The sequence below is a fragment of the Sciurus vulgaris genome (assembly GCF_902686455.1).
Source record: "Sciurus vulgaris genome assembly, chromosome: 10".
Lineage (NCBI taxonomy): Eukaryota > Metazoa > Chordata > Mammalia > Rodentia > Sciuridae > Sciurus > Sciurus vulgaris.
The window spans coordinates 122,605,286-122,628,843 of NC_136470.1; the positions used below are offsets into that span (position 1 = coordinate 122,605,286).

A 23,558-nucleotide genomic window follows, 5' to 3' on the forward strand; every position below is an offset into this window, starting at 1 on the left:
GTAATTGCAGGTCTTAGAGGGAATCTATTAACTTAAATTGAGGATAGTAAATGTCACTCAGCCACGGTCCCCAGAGAAACCCTTGTACAGTGGAGTTTGAGTGAGGAAACGACCTTCATCACGGCAGAAGTGCCAGGACTAAAGGGAACAGCCCCTGAGCAGAGCACAGACGGAAGCCCCATCCATTACTCGCCTCTTCCCCTAGAAAGACAGGCCTCGTTTATCATTTCCAGACTGTTTTCATTTTACTTACACCATGTGGAAAATGTTGAATTGGGCAATAAATGTTATTTCTAAACAGAGATTTTTCTAATCAACTTTGCAGATTTTGGAATTATGATCTTGTTTCCAAGTGTTTGGTTTGTGGATCGTTTCTTCATTTGTATTTGTGAGCTCCTTATTGCAAATGTCCTCATTCAGAAAACCCTGACGGTACCTCTGTTGTTGGTCTATGTTCATGTCTTCTTAAAGGATGCTCTTCGTTTCCTTTGGAAATACAGTAAAATTGTACATGCAATACCATAAAGAAATAGTTGCTGGAATGTTATTTCTTTTGCAAGTAATTCTGCACTGACCAGTTCTACTTCCTCACTATCTTCTCTTGCCCCCAGGATCTCCTTTGCAATTGCTCAGCCCATTATTTCAAGACTGAGGTTCCTTCAACATTTTCTGCTCAAAAACATTCCATCGTTTCTCATTTCCTTCTGTCTTTTCCTCTTACTCCTCCAACCCCGTCTCGTTTTGGATCAGCCTTTCTTCTCTCTGCCATGAAAATACCACATCCATCCCAGTCCCTGTCCACACATGCTTTCCTCTGAAAAATTGTCACCAGTCTCTCCTCTGTCATCCAAACTCCATCCATTCTGCAAAACCCACAGGAAGTTCTGCAGACCCAACTTGGCTGTTGGGGAAGAAAGGGCAAAGTTCAAACCCAATGGCATCTCTCCCTCTACTTATCTGAAAGATGGCACTTCTATTATCTTCAAGCACATGTTTAACTCCCCTGCCTCTTCCTCTCTCCACAGCCCCCTCCACCGTTCCTATTATGCACCAGGTCAGTGCCACCATGAGGAGCATCACTTTGTCATGGCCACAGCCGGAGCAGCCGAATGGCATCATCCTGGACTATGAGATCCGGTACTACGAGAAGGTGAGCCGGCTTTGCCTGCAGGCTTGCAAGATCTGGGCAAGCTACTAGTCCATGGGTGGTGACCGGCTGAGGGCACAAGGCTGGGGTAAGTCTGGAGGGAGGGAGGAATCTGTGATGGAGGTCAGGAGTTAGCCAGATCTGTCCTGGCAAAAGCCTCTCTAGCCCAGGTCCTCTCCACCGACAATAGAAACCACCCTGCCATCTGTGCTGGATGGGGCAGGACAAGCCCCCTCTCCGAGTCAGGTGTTCACTTTACTGATGCAAATGCTGCAAACCTGCCATGTGTATCTGAACCTCCAGAGGGTAATGTGGTTTTGTAGGTCTCTGGTTGCCAAAGTTTTTGATAATGTCCCTCTAATATGTTTGATTTTTTTAATAAATTATATGCATATATCACTGCACTAACATGCTTGTAGAGGTTTAAAAATATTTAAAAGGATGAGATAAAAGTTAATAGAAATAGAAATTTACGGATTCTTTTCCTGGACCACTCTTTAGCAGCTGCTGCTGGGGGCCACAGCAGGACACGTGGTGTCAAGGAAAGGGGGAAAGTGCCCTGAGGAGTCGGTCCCTGCTGATGGACTAAGGAGTTAGGGTCTCCCTTTTACCCTGGGAAGCAGCAGGTGCAAAACTCCAGGAGAACACAGTGCTTTCTCCACCTACCCAACTCGTTGCTTGTAAAAACACCAGTTTCCCTCATTTTTCATTCAACAAGTATCTATTGATTACCTACTCTATTTGACAGGTACTATTCTAGAACAGATTAGTGATCAAATAGACAAAGATTCCTACCCTCAGGGGGCTTCCTTTTCAACAGAGAATGAACCATGAACATCAGTACTATAAAAGAAAAAAAAAAATACAGCAAGGTAAATGGGATCAGAAAGGTCAGGCTTCGGGGAGGAGTAGGTTACAGAAGTAAATAGGATGGTAAGTGGAGGTCTCTTAGAAAATATAAGATCTGAGTGAAGACATGAAGAATGTAAGGTTGTTATAAAGAAGTTATCTGGGAGAGGAAGGAGCAATAGGCTGTGCAAATGTCCTGAGGCAGTATCACACCTGGTGATTCACTAAGCAGGAAAGAAACCAACATTCTCAGAGTGAGGCAAGCAATGGGGAATTAGTAGACAGATGAGAGAGTTTATCAGGGGTTGCAAACTTGTTCATCCTTAGGTAACAAGGATGAACAGGGAGATATAGCAGGTTTAGGAGAAGAGGAACAAGATCTGACTTATATTTCCCACACCATTTGGGCTGCCCCAATGAAATAGGAATGCTAGATTATAACCACCTATATGGAAAATGAATCCAACAAGCTGAATATGGGGTGTGGGACTGTTTCAGCTGAGCTACTGAAAGGATGTAGCCATCAGCGACGGAGAGGGGCATGGCTGTGGATAGAGCATGTTGGGGGTGAAGGAAGGAGCTAGAAGTTCAGCTCTGGTCTAAATTGCCTATGAGAGGGCCAAGTAGAGAGTGGAATAGGAGCTGTCTGTGCCTGCCTGGGGTTTAAGAGTGGGGACCAGGATGAAGATGTCCATCTGGTAGTTGTCAGAGTGGATGATTTAAAAGCCCTGAGTCTGGTGGGTCAGTAGTGATAAGAAGAGGATCAAGGACAGAGAATGACACCACTACCTACGGCCACCATGTTGAATTGTGGACATGAGTACGTTAGGAAGCAGACACTCTAGTGTCCAGGGTCCTTCACAACTAACCAGCAATAGACACATTCCTTAACCATTCTAGGTCACAGTTTGCACTTTGTGCAATGACTTACCTCTTGAAAGTGGGGGTTCAGTGGATCACCAGGCTAGTCTGTGAGAAGGTATGCCTTTCGGCCTGTGCAGTTGAACTTGCAAACAAGATGGAGGACGGGATCGTTCTGCTCTCTTTAGGGAATATGGGATTATTTTATGCAGATAATTCAGTGAATTGGGGGTAATTAAAACCATCTGGACTCATAAGCACCCATTAGGAATCATCTACTTTAATTTGGGGGCCCTTATTTGCTTAATATTTTTTGATAGTTAGTAAAATAAATGTTGACTTTCCAACACATTTTGGACCAATCCTTTTGAACGAGTTGATCATATGGACCAGGTATTTATATGAACGGCGACCTAACAGTTCCAGAGAGTGCAATCTGTGGCATGATGTCAGATAGTGGTTGACAAGGACCCACCAGCCCCACTTACCACACACATGAACTTGCAGCCCTGTTGAAGTTATAGCCCAGCTCAAAATAATAATATTTTCCACTAGTGTGCATCAGTTGGGTGCCAGGGCCTTTATAAGCTTTTCTTTCCCCTCATACCCCCGCCGGGTAAATATTAGTATAATTGCTACAGGTAAAAAAATGGATGCATAAAGAAGTTAATAAAACACAACAAAAATCTTGTTCACAGTCACACAGCGGGAAAGCAAGAGGGAGTCCTTGGTCCTCAGCAGGTGACAGTATTGGGAAGGAGCTGAATGTATTAGAGACCATTTCCTCCTCCTCCCCCACTCTGCCTCCCTCCTTCCCCTCCTCCCTCTCTCCCCTTTCCTCCTCCCTCCTCTTCCTCATGTGCTGTGCCCAGGGCAATCACTTTAGTAGGCAACTGGGGCAGTGTAGCCGGTTTAACGACAGGTCTAGCACCAAAGCCATGAGACTGGTGCCTGTGTGCCTTGGCTTTGTGCTCCCCAATCCAGCCCAACCCAAGCTCCTCCACTGCCTTCCTCTTTATATTTTAAACCTCCTACCAAAAAGATAGCAGTTAACCTCAACTTCTCATGCTATTAAAAAAAAAAAAAAATGTTCTCCCATTTTAGGCCAGTTCCTTGCTTCTCATTAATTTACACCAATTATCAACAGACTCACACATAGCAACTCAATGCCCGAGGCAACTTGCACATCTCAATGAAGCACATTGTGGTCCTCACCCCGGAGAATAGAAAGATTTCCTTGGGAATGCAGGAGAGTCTTTGCCCAAGCATTGGTCACCATTCAGTGTATTACTGAAGACCTCCACTTATAAAGTGCCCCACTATGAAATCCATTATGTTGCCCTGACCATTTCTAATATGACTAAAGAAAAAGACATTAGCCTGCGAGGGCATTTTGACATAATAACCACAATGATAATTCATCATATATTGAGTACCTATTATGCTCCAGACATACGCAGAGATATCATTCCTAATCCTTAAAAGGAAAAAAAAAAAAAAAGAAAGAAATATACTCAAAAACCAGATAATAACCAATTTATAGATGATGGGGCTAAGTCACAGAAAGGTTAAATAACTTAGCTATGACCACACAGGTCACAGCAAGGGAGTCGCAAAACCAGAACTACAGGCGTTTTTTATTATATTTCAAAGATGGAAACTTCTGACTGATCTCAGTATGGGAGTGAATGCAATCACTATTGATGCTGAGGGTCTCTAAATTAGTGAAGCCCCTGAACTAAGAGATCGTATCTTAGTCTTAAGCTCTAATACTTGGATTCAGATGTACCTGTCTGCTCTGTGTAATCATGGAATATTGAATGGAATCTTTAGAAAATGCAAACACAAACAGAACTCAGCCCAGTAGATTCCTGGATTCATTCCAAAGAAGGGACACGCATCCTCCCTCCGTCCTTGCCTCCTCTCCCCCACGGATGTTCCGTCCCCTTCATCTAAACCAGGAGTCCCTGGAGCAGGAGCGCAGCCATAGCAGATGTCAACGGGAGGGCGTGGCTGGGTCCCATGACATAGGTGAGTTGGCCCATGAGCGGTAGTTTTGCCACCACTGAAGACCCTCCCAGGTGTCCGGTCCAACATTATCCTGTTGGTCTGTGCTTGGGACACCTTTCAATTTCAGCTGTGTGAATAGAACCAATGAGGCTTTGGCTTCCTCCAACGGCTCATTAACAGAGTGTCAGATGCCCCCCACCCGAGGGCACTCCCAGAGCCTCTGCCATGTTCGTCTTCTCCCCCATTTTAACACCTCTCCATTCGTCACCCACTCTTGTTTACTGTCATGTTGCACTTTTCACTCCTGGTGTCACGCCTGTAGGCAAACCACGGGAGGAGCATCTACATCTGCTCCCGGCTGTCTTCATGGTGAAGTGTCTAGATCTTACCGGCTCTTAATCATTACCGTCTAGGCTAGGAGGGGTTGGCTTAGGTTCCGGGAGTTTCTACCCATCCCATTTTAAGATCATTTTCTTACAGAAACTCTTTCAGACCTTGCCAATATCTTGCACTGGGACGTCTGGTTCAGATCGCTGGACGGAGGTGTGCTGTTGATTCCTTGGGTGGCACTGAGTTGCTGGGCCCTTGACAGCATCAGAGCCATGCTGCATATTGGGGTACAGGAGAGAGGAGGGAGAGGGCAGCCCCGCCCTCAGCAGCTGAATCCTCTGTCTCCACATCCCCTAGGAAAATCAGTCATGAGCAACCTTTCTCACTGTTCTCACTCATTTGCCTGGAATTGGCTAATGATTTTGGGGGAACGAGCATCGATACTCATTTTGATCACCGAACTACTTCAGGAACATGTGGACTACAAAGTGACTACGGGTTAATGTTCGGTCCTCACAATCCAAATGCCAATAGACCAGCACACTTGTGTGTCCTTCTTCTCTTTTCTTCCTTTTTCTTTTTTTCAGTAAAACCTACTCAGTCAATGCTTCACTTATTTCAAGCAGGGCATGATTGCATCTGATTCCAGTCGAACCAGAGAAGCCAGGCGGCTCTGGGATTTTGTTCTTATCTGCAAGGTGGTGAGGTGATTTCCATAGTTTCAGATCTCAGGTCTCCAGTGTGTCAAAATAGTTAGCATCGAAGTCCTAGATGACCTCCCTTCTCTACCAAGCAGCCTTCTTTCTGCTGAATCCCTGCTTGCGGGTGGAGACGGGAGTGGGAGACCCCCATCTGCTGTTTAAGCAGAGGAAGCAATGGATGGACAGTCCTTCTCCAGGTGTTCTCTTCCAGGAGCCATGGATAACCCTCCATTAGGCTGAGGATGGGCCTCTTTGTAACCGTAAACTGTCCATTGGCGCTCGCCTCGAACCTGTGCCTGTGACTGCCTCCAAATCGCTCATGGCCATCCCTACGCAGCCGCACTCCAAATGCACCGATAACTTGCTTTTGTGTGTTTTATTCTGCTCCCATCTCCATAGCCGTCCATGTGGCTGACTTCTTTCTTCTTCCATGACTCAACTCCTGCACCTTTCCTGACCCCCTTGGACTGGATCTCCTTCAAAATCTAGACTTGTTTGCTCCTAGATATGTCCCAGTGGCCTCCAAACTGCCCTTTCCTAAGTCACTCAGTTAACACTGTGGTCCCCTTTTGTGTATTTTCCAATCTGCCCTACAAGATATTGCATTGCCAGACAAGAGGACCTTGCCATGTACCCTCGGCCCATGTATAATGTCCAGACATGCTCTCGTGTCATAAATGCAGCTTCCTGGTTGATTATATGAAGGAGTGAATGAACATGCCTCAGATCATCCTAGCCCTGCAAAGTAGATTTTTACATATTTAATACTCTATTCTTTTGTCTTGCTTCAAGTCCCCAATTTCTTCTGTCATTTGACTGGGAATATGGCTTACAGACTTCTTGTCATGCAGCTTTCCTCTCATTTATCACCTTGGCTCTTAAGCCACTGTGTCTAGAACTCATCACAGGACCCCAGATCTCACAGGGACTTGGGGGTTCTCCCCAGTGACCCAAGATCTTCAGTCTCGCCAAGGCGCCCAGGATGAATGGTGCAGACAAGGGTAGGCCCAGACTCTAAGCTTTTGCTTCTTCATACTTGGAGGTAGCCCTGAATCATTGCAGAGAAAAGCTATGCTCACATGAAAGCAGTCAGAGACCAGGCAGGTATGGAGGTGCTGGGAGTGATTTGTAAACCAGAGGAAGGGACAGCAATGAAGAGTCCATGAGCTGGAGTAGACAGAGAGGCCTTAGTAGAGAGGAGACCATGGGAGATGTAGCTGAAGCCACCTGGAGGGAGCAGACAAGACCTGCATAGAAGTACCTCAGACCTGGGAAACAGCATCAGCAAAGACCTGGCGGCCTGGGTGTGGTCCCTGGAGGGACAGCAAGGCCACAGATGTAGGAGAATGTGAGAGACTAAAACCGACTTCATTATGCAGGACCTATAGGCCTAGATTTGGATGTTTTGTCTTCATATGATGATAGTTTTGGGGGAGCTCAGAGACTGGCTAAGAAAAGACGTTTGGCACTGGCTGGAGGAGAGGTGGGTGTGGAGCATCAGAAAAGATAGGAGGCTACCAAAGTCCAGGCCCCGATCATATGTTAAATAAGACCAGTAGCAAAGACAGGAAGCAATCCTATAAAAGCTGTTATGACGAGTGCAAGAGCCAGGATGGATACACACCTGCAGAAGATGAGGACAGGGCACAATGTGTAGGACAGAGGCAGGAAGGCAAGGCTGACCCCTAGAGTAGGTGGAAGAGGTGAGGACACAGGGAGAAGGGACACGCTCTTCTTGGATGCTGGTGGTGGGGATCTAGGGAGTGGGTACCGAGAGACACGCCAAGGAGAAGGCAGAAGCAAGGGTGGGAAGCAGTCCAGAATGGGCTCAACCACTGCAGCAGAACGGAGGCAACGGGTTTTACCTAAGCATTTCAGGGACTTTCAGGAGCTATCTGAACAGCCACTGTGAGGAGGGATCAGGGACATCTTGAGAAGGAATAGAAGAGACCACAGCTCAGCACGAGCAAGATGAAGAGAGGCAGGCAAGTGGCAGATGCCTGCCGACAAGTCTACTGAGGGCAGAGACTTGCCAGGATTCTGCAAAGCTGGGTGGGCGATGCTGTTCCAGCTCTGAACCCTGGGGAGGGACGGGGCATGAGTAGAAAATGACTGGGCCTCCTTGTCAGACCCTGGGCGCCATTTCTTCAACCCCTTTCTTCAGAGGTCCAGAGTTGATTCTGAATTCCCTTGGTCCAGGTCAGACTGCCCCATTCAGAGGGAGGCGACTTCTTGCAGATCTGCCGAACAAGAACTGATGGGTCCTGTGTGCCCCAGGGTGGAGCAGGCTGGAAGCTGCTGTGCTCAGGGGCAGGCTGGTGACCCTTCCCCCTTGTTCTTCTGTAGGAGCACAATGAGTTCAACTCCTCCATGGCCAGGAGCCAGACCAACACAGCACGGATTGACGGGCTGCGGCCCGGCATGGTGTATGTGGTCCAGGTGCGCGCCCGCACGGTGGCGGGCTACGGCAAGTTCAGTGGCAAGATGTGTTTCCAGACTCTGACGGATGGTAAGATGGGATGGGGATGAGAGTGGGTGGAGGCAATGACAGGGCGCAGGGCAGGCAATGGGGGAAAGAAAAGCTGAAGTCATAGCCCAAATACCACGTGGATTCAGAGGGTTTGCCCCAGCAGCACCCTGGGCTTGTGTTTGATGCACGTGGCCTCTCTGAAGGCAGGCCCATTTCTTATCCAACATCTGATTGGCTGTGCCTTTGAAACGCTCTACAGGACACATGGTCCAGCATTTGCATAGTGAGCCCACATACACCCCAGATGCCCTCTTGCCTCTGTTTGGGGTCCTGATGCCCATGTATTTTATTCTCACTCCTGCCTCGCTGCTCTGTGCTTGCTATCTGGAGCTGAGCTCACGATCCAAATGCATGAGACTAGGTCTCCAGGATGGGAACAGAGAAATGGCTCTTTGGTTGTGGTGGCCTTATGCATCCTGGGGCTCAGAATTCTTGGAACAACTTCATGTGTGACCTGTAGTAGATCCTGCACAGGTGTCTCCAGAGAGAACAAAAGCCTGTTTCCAAGGCCAAAAAGTCTATACTTCCAAATACTCCGATTTTGGGGCTAGTTCCCTATTATAATTATATCTCCCAGTCCTCTGAGACCTCCTCCTTTATCAGTTCTGAAATCTGATTTCCCAGTAGCTTTGACATTGTGCATGATGGGGGTGTCTCATTATCCACTGCCCTTTCTCTTGGTTAGCCATCCACCATAGCCACATATGTCTTTGTCTATCTGCTTATCCATCTTTTAAACAAATTTATTTATGAGATGTTTTCTGATAGTTTTCCAAATATCAGTCTATTCCTGACCCCCTGAAATTGAAAGCCTTTCATTTTCCCTCTGTTAGTTAACTTACACAGAACAAAAGTTTTTTTACATAGTATTCAATTATAAGTCAGCATTCTTAGACTGGGTGCTTAATAGGGCTTGAGGTTTTTGTATTGACTCACATTATGTTTTTAAACAACTTTTATACTAATTAGAAGCATTTAAAAATCAAATGATTTTATATATGAATCAGAATGTTCATTTTCTTTTGGAAAATTATGGGAGAAGCCAGTGCTGGTGGATGTCCTAGGGTGAGGACCCTGTCCTAGGGAGAGCAGCCATTGCCCCCGGATGGAGCCCACTACTTCCCACAGTTCACACCTGGATGTGGTACTGTGAATGGTCTGGCCCCTATAGGATTAGAGTTCACAGTCTGGTTTGAGTTTATTTGAGGTGAATTTTGTCTCATATTTCGAGACTGGTGAGATGGGGGTAGAGGGTGAGCCAGTTCATTGAGATTAATAACACTGTTGGGATGAAAAGAACGCAGGCCGTCTGCTTTCCCCTTAAGGACTCTGTCCCCCTCTTTGCACCTCACTTACCATCTAGATTTATAGGCACTTTGGCATCAGGAGGTACACAGGATTAAAAGCCCAAAACTCAAAATGCTCTGAGCACGGGTCTCTTGGCAATTCTGCTAGACAAATCAAGAAGTAACAAATTTCTCCCAAGAAACCTATTCCTTTTACATTTGGCAGTTAAGTTTTGCAGACCCAAGAGGGGTGAGATGTAAGAGAGTTCTGGTAAGTGGCCAAATTTGGGACTATTTGTCTTAATGATGGAGGTTCGCACATCAGTAGTGATTATGTTCACCAAGGCTGCAGGCCCATCTGCAGCACAAAGGTGAGGCTGAAGGTCGATCAATGGTAGGTCACTGGGGCCAAGGGGACCTGTGGGATCCCACCCAGGGCCAATGGCCACATGGGGCAGAGCCACTGTGGCCCCAGCTGTGCTTAGCTACATGTGCTGACCTTCGACTTAGCGCACTGATTTTTTAAAAATCATTCAGGTTTCACATTGCTTTGTGAAGTGTTTATAAAGACATTCTAAGAACTCCTCACTGTGGTTCCCTGCAACTGTTGTTTTTTTTTTCTTTTTCCAAATTTATTTTTTTCAAACACATGTTACAAAAAGCCCTCAGCTGAGGGTAATTGAAACTCTACCTTCCATCTTCATCATTGATTTCTACCAAATGGAAAGCTTTGAGAGCCAATGGCCTTGTCTCTAGAAGTATCCATTTCTACCAGATAGTTGATAAATGGCTCCCAAACATTGAGGAACACAAGAATCCTCTGAGTGCTTATGACACATGCAGACAACCTGCTCTTCACCCAGAGGATCTGATTCAATAGATCTGAGGAGGGGTCCAAAAATAGCTGTGTGTAACAAATTGTGCCTAGGAAATTCTGGTGCGGGTTAAGAGGAATCTCAACTTAAAATGCATTATCATTAGGTTTGCCAGATAAAATACAGGATGACTGATTCAATGTGAATTGCACATAAACAACAAACAAGATTTTGGTTTCAGTATCTCCTAAGTGATATTTGGTGCATGCTTACATTATTCATTATTTATCTGAAATTCAAATTGAACTGAGGATCCTATATTTTTACTTGCTGTATCTGCAACCCTAATTGGAATAGGTCATAAACAGCTGATCTTCCATTGCCTGAGATCAAGTATTAGACAATGGCTCTGTGACCCACCGCCGGCTTCCCATGCTGCTGTGTCACTCAGCATGCTTTCAACATTGGGTAGGAGGCTTCATCCTTTTCTTGTCAGGTGGGACCTCTGAGCACTGGGTTATTTAACGGGCGCTTCTTCATCCCCCATGTCGCCTGGTACAGACATGTTTTACATATCTGCTCAGGGAACCTACTAACGATGCTGCATTTCAACAGCTTAATGTTCCAGAAGAGAATTCAGCAGTGGCTTTTCATTTACTTTACCCTGCACTGGACCAGCCCTGAGTAGGGTTCACCATCCTTTGAGAGAACTTGGGAATGACAGGGTGGTGGTCGAGAGCCATCGTTGCCCCCAAGGCAAATGTCATCAGTCCAGGGCCCCCAGATTCTGTCATGCTGTGTTTTTTTTTTTTTTTTTTTTTTTTAATTGTTGCATTATCTTTGGGTTTTGATTGTTTTTGTTTGTTGGTGACTTGAAGATTACTCTTTGTCTAGGCCGCTAATAGCTATGAAGCATAGAAAGTGTAGCCTCTCTCCCTAGGTCATGCCTTTGGAATCATGCACTGAGTGCCAGCTGTAGGCAAGGGATGCATGGGGAGGATCCTAATGTCACTCTCTCACCTAGATGACTACAAGTCGGAGCTGAGGGAGCAGCTGCCCCTGATTGCCGGCTCGGCTGCAGCTGGGGTGGTATTCGTGGTATCCCTGGTGGCCATCTCCATCGTCTGCAGCAGGTAAGTCCTCCTCTCCTGCCTGCTCTCCACCTGTCTCTCCTCCCTGCTGTCCCCTCCAATGCACAGGCAGCCTAGATTTCTCCAGATTATTTATGTTCTCTGTGCCTGGGATAAAATCCTCTCTGGGAGCTGGGTGAGGCTATAGTAAACAGCATCCATCCTCAAACCTCAATTTAGTCAAGACTTTTGGCCCTCCTTGCACACCACAGCTTTTCAGAGTGACAGTTACAAAATTGCATTTGACCCACTGGAGCATCAAGCCTGCACACAGCCCATCCTCTAGCTAGAAAGCTCAAGTCCTCAGCAGCAGGCAAAAGCAGGCAGGGGAGAGCAGGCAGGAGGAAGCGAGGAAGTCTGAGTTCTGCCCGGGATGGGCCCTGAAGGCTTTGTGAATTTTTCATGGAGTTTGCTACTGCCTTGGGTGGTTAGCCTAGAAACTGCCTGCAAAGTCCTAGCGTTGGCTCCCTCCTGAGCGGTTCTGCAGCACATCCTGAGCCATGCCGAGAGTTTTCATCACCTCGCTTCTCTGACTGAGACCCACGCCCTGCCAGGCTTCCATAAGACCTCAATTTGAAAACGGATCTGTTTAGCTACAGAAATGAGTGGTGGTCAATCAGAGCAGGAATGAAACCTTAAAGTGAGGGCCACCCAGTCTCCAATCCCAAGAGATGCCCAGGGTGAACCCCCACCTGGATAGGAGGCCTTGGTGTGTCCTTCCTGAGAGTGCTCCTCTTCTCTGTATCCACAGGAAACGGGCTTACAGCAAAGAGGCTGTGTACAGTGACAAACTGCAGCATTACAGCACAGGCCGAGGTGAGTAGAAAGCACACGCCCACTGCCTGACTCCCGGCAGACCACAGAATCCAGCAGGCTACTGCATACAGAGATCCTGGTAGCCAGACTGGCTGGACAAATGGCAAGTCCCCTACCAACCCCCAGGGCCCAAGAGATCAATGCCCTCTGCAGGTCTCTTTGCCTTTCTGGGTACTTACTGGATGCCTGATGGGTAGATTACCTTCTGCATTAATAAGCTCATAAAGGACACTAGGAAAAGATTGGGTTTAGCAAGTCAATGAATCCTGAAATCAGACTCAGTGGGAAAAGATGGAGGATTCTCTATTAACATCTTCTGCCTTATCTTATCCAATTGAGCGGCTGGGGAATGTGTTAGCCAAATTCAAAGATAAGCCATAGAACGTGAATGCAGGGAATTAAAGATAGGAGAGCCCAAGAGGCCAAAGTGCTGGGATCTCTCCCAAGTGTTTTCACACGGTGCCTTTAAGTTTTCCTCACTCGTTATCCTACCAGTCACTCTTTTAAAAAAAAAAATGTGTATAAAAAGTTTTGTATAACTGAAATTGCCGTTCACCAATGCATAGTAAAATGTTCTGTGCCATAATCGTTCCTCCTCTGGTAAGATTACAACATCCCAGGATCCAAAACAGGTCCCATGAAGTCACTTGGACCCCTTTCCAGCTTCCAGAAGTGCTACCCTTAGATCCTTTATGCAGACACATTCTGTTTCTAAATGACCGCTTTTGAATTCCACAAATGCTCTCAGAAATCTGTCCCAGCACTTTGGACTCTGCTCTGGAAGCTGCATCTCACCTTAGTTCCCCTGTTGCAATGCACAGTTCTTTTTCACCTGGTCACTCAGGAGGGAAAGCATGACAGACAGATGTTACACACACATGCGAAGCCCATCCTCACTGGGTGTTATTTTGGGAGGGAAAATGGACTTCAAGGCCAAAGTTCTCATGAACCAGACTGCTTCTTTTTTCTAAGGTCACCCAGAGGTGCACAGGAGTAGCATTGAAATGCTCCCAGCACCAGCTGGGATGCAAAGAGCTTGTGTTCTAGTGTGGCTGGTGCCGTCTCAGCTGCACAAAGGATGCTCTCTCTAGATATCAGGACCCTGCCAGGGCTTTGGAGAGGACCAAGCCCCAGGCAACCGGACTGCGTGCAGAGCAGTCCTTGCTGGCAGGATCTGCAGACTGGCGCTGGTTCAGGGGCATGACCACTTTCCCAAGATGGCTCAGGACAGCCCTCACAGTCATCGTCATAAAGGGCCCTGCTACATTTTACCAGCCTCCACCCCATGTCCCTCTGGGATTCTCAGGCCACGGGTTTCTGGGGATGAGCCCCACTGTGTCTCTCCTTCCTTGCGTCCTGACTCTTCCTGGCTGCAGACTCAGGGGCCTCCTCTTAGGCTGACCTGAGTGGTGGTGCTTCCAGGCAGGGTCTCAGCTTCCCCATTCAGAAGGCAGAGGCTCTGGCGTACCTGATTCTCAGGGGATGCATGCCACCAGGGTGCCTCAGAACTACCCAAAAGGCGCTCTGCGTCTCCTGCTTCCCTGCCTCTGCCTCCAGCTTCTGACATGCCCTCCCCACCTGCTCACTCGGGGCCGCCCGTTTGCCGTGATGAGCACTGTGAGGTCTGTTTCAGATCTGGCATCCTATGAACCCTTAGGATGAAACATTTAGAGACAGTCATGTCATCCGGAAAGCAGAGTCCAGACCTCAGGGATACACAATTGGGTTCAAAAGAAGGAATCTCATTTTGAAGTCTAGTGGTATCCAAGAGTGCCCTTGGGCCGGATCTCTCTTTTCATAGATGTGCAGGCTAAGCTCTGGTGCCACCCCCTTAGGCAGAGTGCAGAGGGTCCCCAAGCATACAAGGGTGGAGTCTGGAGCCCTTTTGATCTGACCATTCTCCTGCTCTTGAGGAGGGGCTCTGCCAGGCCACCATATGGTAACACAAAAGTGCACCACATGGTACACAGAGGTATGATTCCAAATCCTCATAGCTGCCTTTGAGGCACCTCGGAGGCTCACAGAAGGTTTCCATGGTTCCCTGTGTCCATAGAAGTCCCTAGTCAGCAGTCATGGGCCCTGGCCGAACCAGTGAGGACAGATAAGGCACAGTGTCAACAACCTACAAGTAGTCACCATCCCTGGATTGTGGGTGGAGGTTGAGTTCTTCAAAGGCCTGAGATCACTTTCTTGGCTACCTTGGAAGTCTGTTTCATTTATAAATGTCCTTTCCCTCTATTTGTGTGACTATACTCTTTTCATCTAACCCCTGACACCTGGCTCCTCGTTGCACCTGGCTCCTCAGTCTCACAGTGTTGCATTGCATTCATGCATTTTCTCCTGTAAACATCTGTCTCCCTCACCCAAGGCTATTGCTGTTGGAGAATCGCCATCAAAGGATGGTGGAGCTGGGGGGCAGGGGAGGCTCAGCACACAAAGAGCAAAAGAGGAACCCTGAAGCTCAGTTGGAGGCAGGGCCGGGCCAAGGAAGGGAGAGATAGGAGTGATGGGTTATGGAAGACCTCCTCTGTGCCCTGAATTGGGAACGTTATTCTAGTAGTCCCCTTATATTTGTGTAACCTCCATAACCATTCTAGGAGGGACTGTCTTCCCAGACCCTCCTTCTAACTGCTGCAGAGGGTGAAGCAGAACAAAACAGAAATGTTTGCAAATGATTATCTTCACTAACCAGGCAAGATGTGGCAGATCTGGTAAACAAGAATATAATGTCGTCTGGTTTATGCCCTGCCTCGGTGCCTAGAGCTTGGTGAATAGGATTTTAAAGGGAGAATTTGGATTTGGGTGAAAAAAGATTAATCAGAAGGCAGGCTGGGAAGAAAATGAATTGCATATGGTGTCAGATACGTCAATGGAGACTTTACTGTGCACCAGTGGGTCATGTTCAAGAGTGAATAGGAGAGAGTATGGGCTTCCCAAGTATAGGAAGAAGCAGAGAGTATGTTCTCATGGTTTCTATAAGCCAGTTCTCAGAAAGTGCTGGCTGATTCAAAATTACCTGGATGGGATGATCCAAGTGGGCCAGGGTAGGTTTGGGAATCCAGAAAGGTTATGGTGGATTCTACATTTGGGAAAAGCAAATAGGTACCTATGGTACTCAGGTCAACCACATATTTTATAATGGTTGATAGTTGCCTGATTTCTGATTTGGATGGAGGTGTGGGGCTGGGGAGAGAGGGAGATGGGGGCTTATTAAGGGGTTAAGAGCTTTCAGAAGCCTCCCTAGCAGAATCACCTCTTTGTAGAGGTAATTACAGATATAGTCACAGAGCTGTTATTGTTCAGTTTTGAGAAAGGCACAAGCACTTGGGGTACATGACCAAGGACATGAGACTGGCAAACACTGTCATTTTCAGACAGGCCAAGAGAGCAGAGTACAGAGATCACAGGAGTACAAACTGATTGCACCAAATTCTCGAAGGGAATGTGAAGCAGAAGGGGTTGGGGATTTAAACGTCAAGTCAGTGGCCATTTGGAACCAACAAAGACTCATTATGAAAAATTATGGGGACCTCTTCTCACTGATTAGGGTTATGCATTTAGTAAATTTTGAGAGGAATTACAGATGCAGTAAATTTTTATTTTGACAAAAATAGTTTATGGTCTCCTAAGGGAAAGTGCTCTTAAGTGGATACAGAGCTAGTCTTTGTGCCATAACAAAGTGAGTTAGTGACTCTCAACCAGGAAGAAAGTCTCTAGTGTTATTCTAGTCCTTGTTCTATTCAGTCATTGGTTTGTTTGATTGTTTTGGAACTACATGAGTTGGGTCAAGTGCAGGGGTGCTGATGGGGTTTGTAGGTAACATTTGGAGAGCATAACTAACACCATAAAAGGCAGAATCAAAATCCAGAACTTTCCGACAGCTTTGAATGCTAATTGGAAACCTGCAAGACAAAATGTTAGCAGGATAAATCTGGAACCTACTGTTTAGGTGAGAACAAAAAAGAAGCAGTACAAATAGGAAGAGACCTGATGTCCCATTTTTGTGTGTGGAAAAAAATTTAAATATGTAGTTGACCAGATGCTTAATATCAGTGCTATTACTGATGAAGAATAATGCTACTAATAGCCACCAGTGTTAAGTCCTTGCTGTATTAAATTCTTTACATATATTAACTAGTTTAATCCTCCTAACAGCCCCATAAGGTAGATTTTGCATATGAAGAAACAGAGCCTCAGAAAGGACAGGTAAATTGGAATTATTGATTTGCAAAACAAGGTTTTAAACTCAGGTCTGCCTGTCTCTGTGGTCCCAATCATAGTTCGTAACAGAAGAGGTGACCCACAGACACCATATCCTCTGCCCTGGTAAGAACATATTTAAAGTGATGGTCTCTGTTCTGAGGACCCCACTGCAAGAAGGACATGGTCAGCAGAGTACCTTTCCGGAGGAGAGCAGCCTGCCTCTGGAGAGCAACAGGTTCTCATCTGTGACTGAAAGACTCAGAAAGGCCAGTGTTTGGTGCTGAAGATTCCCAGGCAGGAATCCGGAGGTCATCATCCAGCCTACAGCCATCGTGGCAAAGGAAAGAGATGTTGTGCCTCTGAGGTTAAATGGAGCCATCAGGTGAAAGGTTAAATGGAGCCATCAGGTGAAAGGTTAAATGGAGCCATCAGGTGAAAGGTTAAATGGAGCCATCAGGTGAGAGATCAAAATAGGCCAAGTTTGATTCAATGTCAGAACATGGCCCCTTTAGGGAGTAGCATCCAACGGAGACTGTCTGCTTCATGGGGAAGGAACTCTGTTCTTATTTGGGCAGAGGCTTTGGGTAAAGGATTTTGTAAAAAGGATTTCTGCTTTAAGTGAGAGATTGGATGGAATTGCATCCAGAAACATTCCTAGTACTGAAATTGCATGCCCAGCTTCTTGATTCGGCATGGTGGGTGCATTTCAGGACTGCAGAGGGCATAGCAACCAGCCCACAGGAAATCACAATATGTGTGTGCCTGCAGGAAGCAGACTGACCGTGGCCATTTTGGCTGCCTCTTCTGACAGGAGCATTAGTAACTGATCATAAGTAAATGAGGACCTGTGGGGACATGCGGAAAAGCTCCCTGGTCCAAAAGGTGGCTGAGTTTACGGTGGGTGCTTATTAAATGTCAAATAAATTTAATGACCTTGATTCACCCATGCGTCTGCTGCTGGCTCTGAGCCAGAGCCTCTAGCAGCTGTGTTAACTCTTTTAGTCCTAAGATTATTAATTCTTGTCCTTGGGTTCCCAACAGGACCTCAATTGTTCAGAACCAGAGGGTCTGCCTGTCCTGGTCACTGATGCCTGTGAAATAGGAGATGCTAAACTTAAAAAAAAAAATCAAAAACAAAACAAAACAAAGCAAAAAAAACTTTCCTCAACAGGAAGTATCTTTGGTTCACCTTTTTTTCTTTAGAAGACAGATATTAAACAATGATGGTGGTTTTAGGGGCAAATCCGAAAACCGTGGTAAAATCCCCAAGCAGAATATGGCAGGCAGATGTTTCCTCAGATCCAACCGGGCTCATTGCCCATCCCGAGGCTCCCTCTTGATTCTTTGTCAAGCCAAAGCTCAGCACCCATGATCTCTGCTCCTTCGTGGAAGATGGCAATGCCTGTTGTCCTGATTGTGACCTTCAGAGTTCAGTAGGGCAAAGTATTTCCAGTGTTCATCAATCTCTGCCACTAGATTTACTCCAGTCCAGTACCCTGTCTTCAGGCTTTCCCTAACCAAGCCACCAAACCTGCGACTCCAGTTCTACTCTTCCACTATTTCCGGTCTGAGTTTTGTACAAACTTCTAGGTACCTGCACATTTTATTTGCACATTCCAAGTCTAAAACTACATGTGCTAACTCCCTAATGATAGTTTCTTTCCCAAGGCCCATTACCTAGTGACTGGCAACAAGTCGGGGATTGGTTAGGATTCATCTTGTCCCTCCCTGATTTCTCATCTCCAATTACTCCACCAGTGCTATCAACTCTTCCTTGGAATTTTCTCTTGTTCTGTGGTTCTCATTGGAGCACTCTGGTTGCAAACTCTGTTATCTTACACCTTAATTAATTGCCATAACAACCTCACAATCATTTTCCCGGCCTACAACCCCTGCCCCACAATAATACATACAAATGTCACCGCCTGCCAGCAAAAAGAGCTCCCCAGTGCCCTGCTCCTCTCCTGCTGATGGAGAAGTAGCCAGCTCTGTATGGCCAGTGGCATCAGTCTTTGTCTGGTAATCAGGCCCTCAAATACTGGCACATCAGCTCTGCTTCCCCTCGTAGGCCCTGCCCTCCACCTCCAAAACCAGTCTCACTTTCCTCATCCATGCAAGTGGCAAGCTTCACTCCACACTGTGCCTCCCCACACTCCAACCTTCTCCATTTGGCAGGACCACGTGCCCCTGTCCTTCCCAGATCAATCCAAGTCCTGGTGCTTGTAGGATTCTGACACCAAAGACTGCATCCATAGCTTGCTGCCGACTCTAGTCTCTGCAGTCCTTGCAACCCATTTCCAGGAGCAGGCTTCTGATTCAAGACTATTCAGCACTATTTTCTGGTTATTTCATATCTTAGTCACCTGAAGAACCTCACGCACTTTGTTTTCCTGTAGCTTCCCCAGTTGCAAGCACAGTGCTGGTTGGGTGCCTAGTCAGTATGAAGGAAAAGGAGGGATGCTCAACATGCTGAGGCAGAAGACTGGGGGGAACCCTCCCAGGGACTGTATTTTATGTGCAGATCCCTAAACAGCTCTTTCTTATGCTTAGGCATCTGGGCCAATTTAGGTAAGTCACAGAGATGGCAAAGTCTGCCTTCAGTCCAGAATGAAGAACAAGGAGAATACTTTTCCCACTTGCCCATGACTGTCAAAACTCACTGGGACACAAAGATTAAATCTGAAACCAACCTAATGCCCACTTTCTCTGAAACCATCCTGTGGGATTCTAGGAATCCTCTACAACTGGAGGCCATCTGGCTCTTCCTGGCACCCCTGAAGCCTCCTGGTCAGTGTAGTGTCCACTGACCCACAAGATGTTCAGGTACTGATTTTGCACTTTCTGTATACACAAGATGCCTACGTAGGAGCGATTGCTCCCTTCAGCTTTTAGTCTCCAAATATCACCTACCGTCTAGAACTGGTCCTTTCCCTCTGCTTTTCTCTGAGACCCTGGCACTTGTAAAGGGTCTCACTGATTTTTTTTCAAATTGACCATATATGACTTTGAACATCCCCAGAGTTTGTCCAGTTATTTCTTTTTGAGAGCATTCTGATCTACAGATGCAGGGCCTCCAAAAATGGCCAGAAGTTTCTTCAGCTTCCTGCCATGCAAGAAGGATACAGACAGTGGTTAAGTCATTTGTCCCCAAGCCTAAAATATTTAAAACCTTGGTTCATGTTTAAGATCTTTCAGTTCTCCTGGGATGATGAAGGTTCTTTAAGGCTTTAGGCAATGCAAGCTGCGACCCCAGCCACAATAAGTTGGTTTTGAGGTCAAATAATAAGCATGTCTGCAATTAGTCTTAAATAGAAATTAGTAAACTAGGAGATTGCAAAGTAAGTTTTTTTTCCCCTTTCTCGAGGCGCTAAGGATCAACATTTAAATCTACATATACCACTTCTGTGTGAAAAATATGTGACCGATAATAAAAATAACTATAAACTATCATAGATGTTAACAATATTCATATTAATAATAAGAAATAATTTGAAATATTGTACAGATTTTATAAAATGCCTTGCACTGTAGAGATGTAGTACCTCTGGTATCATCATTATTGCCATTGGTAATATTTTCCCAACATTCACGCTCTGAGAACGTCTCCCGAGTTCCGTCTCCCAGTGTTTGGCCGTGCTCAGCTCTGCAGCTGACTTGAATTCCTTGTTCACTGTCTGGTGATTCATTGCACTAAATACCATTTTCCTGATAATTAAAAACTGCTCACTGGCAAGTGGGAGCAGGAACAGGCTGATGCGGGATTTATGCAGAAACACAAAATGAACCAAAAGACAAATGACCTGTTCTGCCTAGCTAGAGGTACTTTTTTCCCTATCACCTTCTGGGACTTGAGAAAGCCTAGCTGTACTGCAGGAGAGAGGTCTGGGGAGACATGTCACTCTGAGATGAGGTGGAGGCATTACATGCACATGCTCCACCAAATCCCTCTCCTGAAGTACAGCACACAGACCCCGCCCCCAGCCAGAGAGCTAGGCCAGGGCCATCTCTACCCTCTGCCCCATCCGTTCCTTAGAAGAAAAATACTGAGTGGAGCCATGTGCTAGACCTTGACTTCAATTTTCCAGTTTCCCTTCCAGAATGTGATCCTTTCTTCAATTTTAAGGAAAATAAGTTTTGATTCCAACTATCCTGTAGATGCAGCAATTAGGGTATTTGTTTTTAATGGACATTGCATTGTATCACCACTCCTGGGCTTCCAGAAACTTCCTTAGCTTCTGGTGAAAGGCCTCAGTGATGACTAAAGCTGCTGGCCCCAGAACAGCAGCCATGACCTTACACATATGCACACACACACACACACACACACACACACACCCTTGATTCCAAAGGCCAGGAAGGCAGCAGGCTCTCTTTGTGAGCAAACTGCATCCATCATCACAGTGTGAACTTTCTCCCATTTGGTGGCACTTAGTCCCACATTACTGGCCTCAAGAATAAAGGTGCCATCAAGAGATGAGCCCTCTCCCTTCTGGGAAGAGCTTTTTCCCCCCAACTGGCTAGGGCCAATATCCGTAAAGCTCATTTAATGCAGAATCCCTTCCCATTCATCCTCATATATGTCTTTACTTGCGAACCATTCATTACGGCACATTCTAGATTGTTTAATTAGTTTCTGTGGAAGAGCTCCTGTAGGACAGCTTAGCATACATCTTTAAAAGCCCTTGATCTAAAATAACAAGGTAGTTATTTTTAAAGTAACTAATATAACCCTAAGCGGCTTACATCCCCCCCTGCCCACCCCACCTTGCTCCCTCTGCCTACCTCCCCAGTCGCTTCCTAGAACAATTTACTGATAACGGTAATGAGTCTATTAGTCAAGAAGTCATCACCGTCCATCAGGCACAGGGCTGGGCCTGCCACTTGCAATCGGGTCTTCACTTTCACAGCCACCCTGGGAGGACGGCGTTCCTTCCCTCCACTGGCAGAGGAGAAGTCCATTCTAAAGTATGAAAGTGGACTTGGTGTATTGTGTGGGGCTAGCATCACGGGGGGCCCCAGCACCTCGCCTCTTTCCCTCTTCTCATGCGGCACAGAACCAGGGAGAAATCGCAGCTTGTGGGCGCTGACCTGCTGTCCCTTTTGCATTTTGAGTGTGTCTGCTATTGCACTGTCAACCGCCCTCACCCCTCCAGTGCCCACTGGCTGACTTCCACCTGAGCCATCTGGTTTCTTTGCCTGGATGCTTCCTCTGGCCTTGGAGCCTTCCGCCCACTCACACAGCAGGCCAGGCAGCTCCCATCCAGTGACTTATGGGAACCGGTATGGAAATAGCTCAGCTCCCTTGACCCTCAGGGTGGGCCAACTCTGAGGCTCTCGCACACACCTGTACTGGCTTCCATCCGAAACTTCCCCAGGAAAGTTAAGCCTGTTTCAGGGACCCACAATGGTCCGCCGGCTTAGGGACCCGCCTCAGATCTGCCTCTTTCCTTTCTTCTCTTGATTCCTTTCTCCCCTCAGGGACTTCCTGGAATCACTTTTCAGATAAGCACATGCTTTCAAAACCTCACCTCAAGGATTGTTTCTGGGGGACCCAAAGTCAACCTGATGCAGCCTAGAGATACGATCTGGGATCTTTATACACTTTCAGTCTGGTTCCATTCATTTTTGGGTTTTGTTTTTGTTTTGTTGTGTTGTACTGTGAATTGAACTGAGGGGTGATACTCCTGAGCTACATCTCCAGATATTTCTATTTTGAGACAGGTTCTCCCTCATTGCTGAGGGTCTTGCTAAATAGCATAGGCTGGCCTCAAACTTGCAATCCTCTGCTTCTTCACCCAGAGCATCTGGGATGATAGGTGTGTGCCACCACATAAGGCTGGTTCCCTTAATCCTTGCTCTTGCCTTGTTCTGTATAACAAGTGCAGGGATGACACTCCCATCTCTGTTTTGCCGTTGGCCTACTGATACTAGAGCAGAATCTCTCGCTTTCGCATGCAGTCATATTCACATGCCCCTCTCACCCCAGGAAGTAGAACGTTCTACATGAAGGTGAGGACCTTTGTATTTGCTTTGTCCAAATTTTAGTTGGTGCATTCCAGTGCCATCCCCAAGTCTCCCAGGAGCATTCTAGAAACAAGCCATTCTGCATACTAGGAGTGATTTTACTTAATGTCTGGGAATAGACCACTTTCAGGAGAAGCCTTTCTGCCTTTCTGGCTGTGTGTGTGTGTGTGTGTGTGTGTGTGTGTGTAACTGCTGAGGATTGAACCCAGAGCCTCACACATACTCAGCAAGCACTCTACCACTGAGCTACACCCCAGACCCTCTATTGGGTTTTTAAAAACCTCCCCTCAATTTTTATTTTTTTTTTTTCTGTATGTTCCTTCCTCCTCTGGATTATATTTGGACTTCTAATCCTTGACTTACTAGGTGATAAGGGAACATTATTTATTTATTTTTTTAAGTGCCAGGCACTCTACCACTGAGCTGCATTCCCAGCCTTTTCTATTTTTATTTTGAGACAGGGTCTTGCTAAATTGCTGAGGCTAGCCTTGAATTGCGATCCTCCTACCTCAACCTCCCGAGTCACTGGGATTACAGGTGTGCACCACCACACCAGCTAACTTGGCATTAATTTAGGAGAACTATCAGAGATTTTTCAGAAGGAAAATGTCAGAATGAGAGTGTATGTGAAGGTTGAGGAATCACCAGAGAATAAACTGAAAAGATTAGGCCTGGATAAGTGAGGCACTGAGAAGAGTTCATGGAACCTGTGGTCCAGTCTCTGCCTGGGGCCCCAACCATGGGGGCATGGACCTGCCTGCCCCTGCTGACCGACTCCCTCATGACAGGGCCACAGCTGGCAGGAAAAGTCTTCCCCAGGATGCTACACTTGGCCGTGTTGTTTGGCTTCTGGAGC

The 23,558-nt window shown here is 46.6% G+C and overlaps 1 protein-coding gene across 1 annotated transcript in view; it reads left to right on the plus strand.

The window, feature by feature from the left end:
- LOC306637686 (ephrin type-B receptor 1) overlaps nt 1-23,558 on the plus strand; it is a gene marked incomplete at its 5' end in the record, with an annotated part of 135,740 nt that overhangs the window by 46,032 nt on the left and 66,150 nt on the right. The window contains 4 exons of the mRNA XM_079100448.1: nt 1,026-1,150; nt 8,245-8,407; nt 11,554-11,662; nt 12,411-12,475. Coding sequence (XP_078956574.1) covers nt 1,026-1,150; nt 8,245-8,407; nt 11,554-11,662; nt 12,411-12,475 — 462 coding nt within the window. The remainder of the gene's footprint in view (nt 1-1,025; nt 1,151-8,244; nt 8,408-11,553; nt 11,663-12,410; nt 12,476-23,558) is intronic.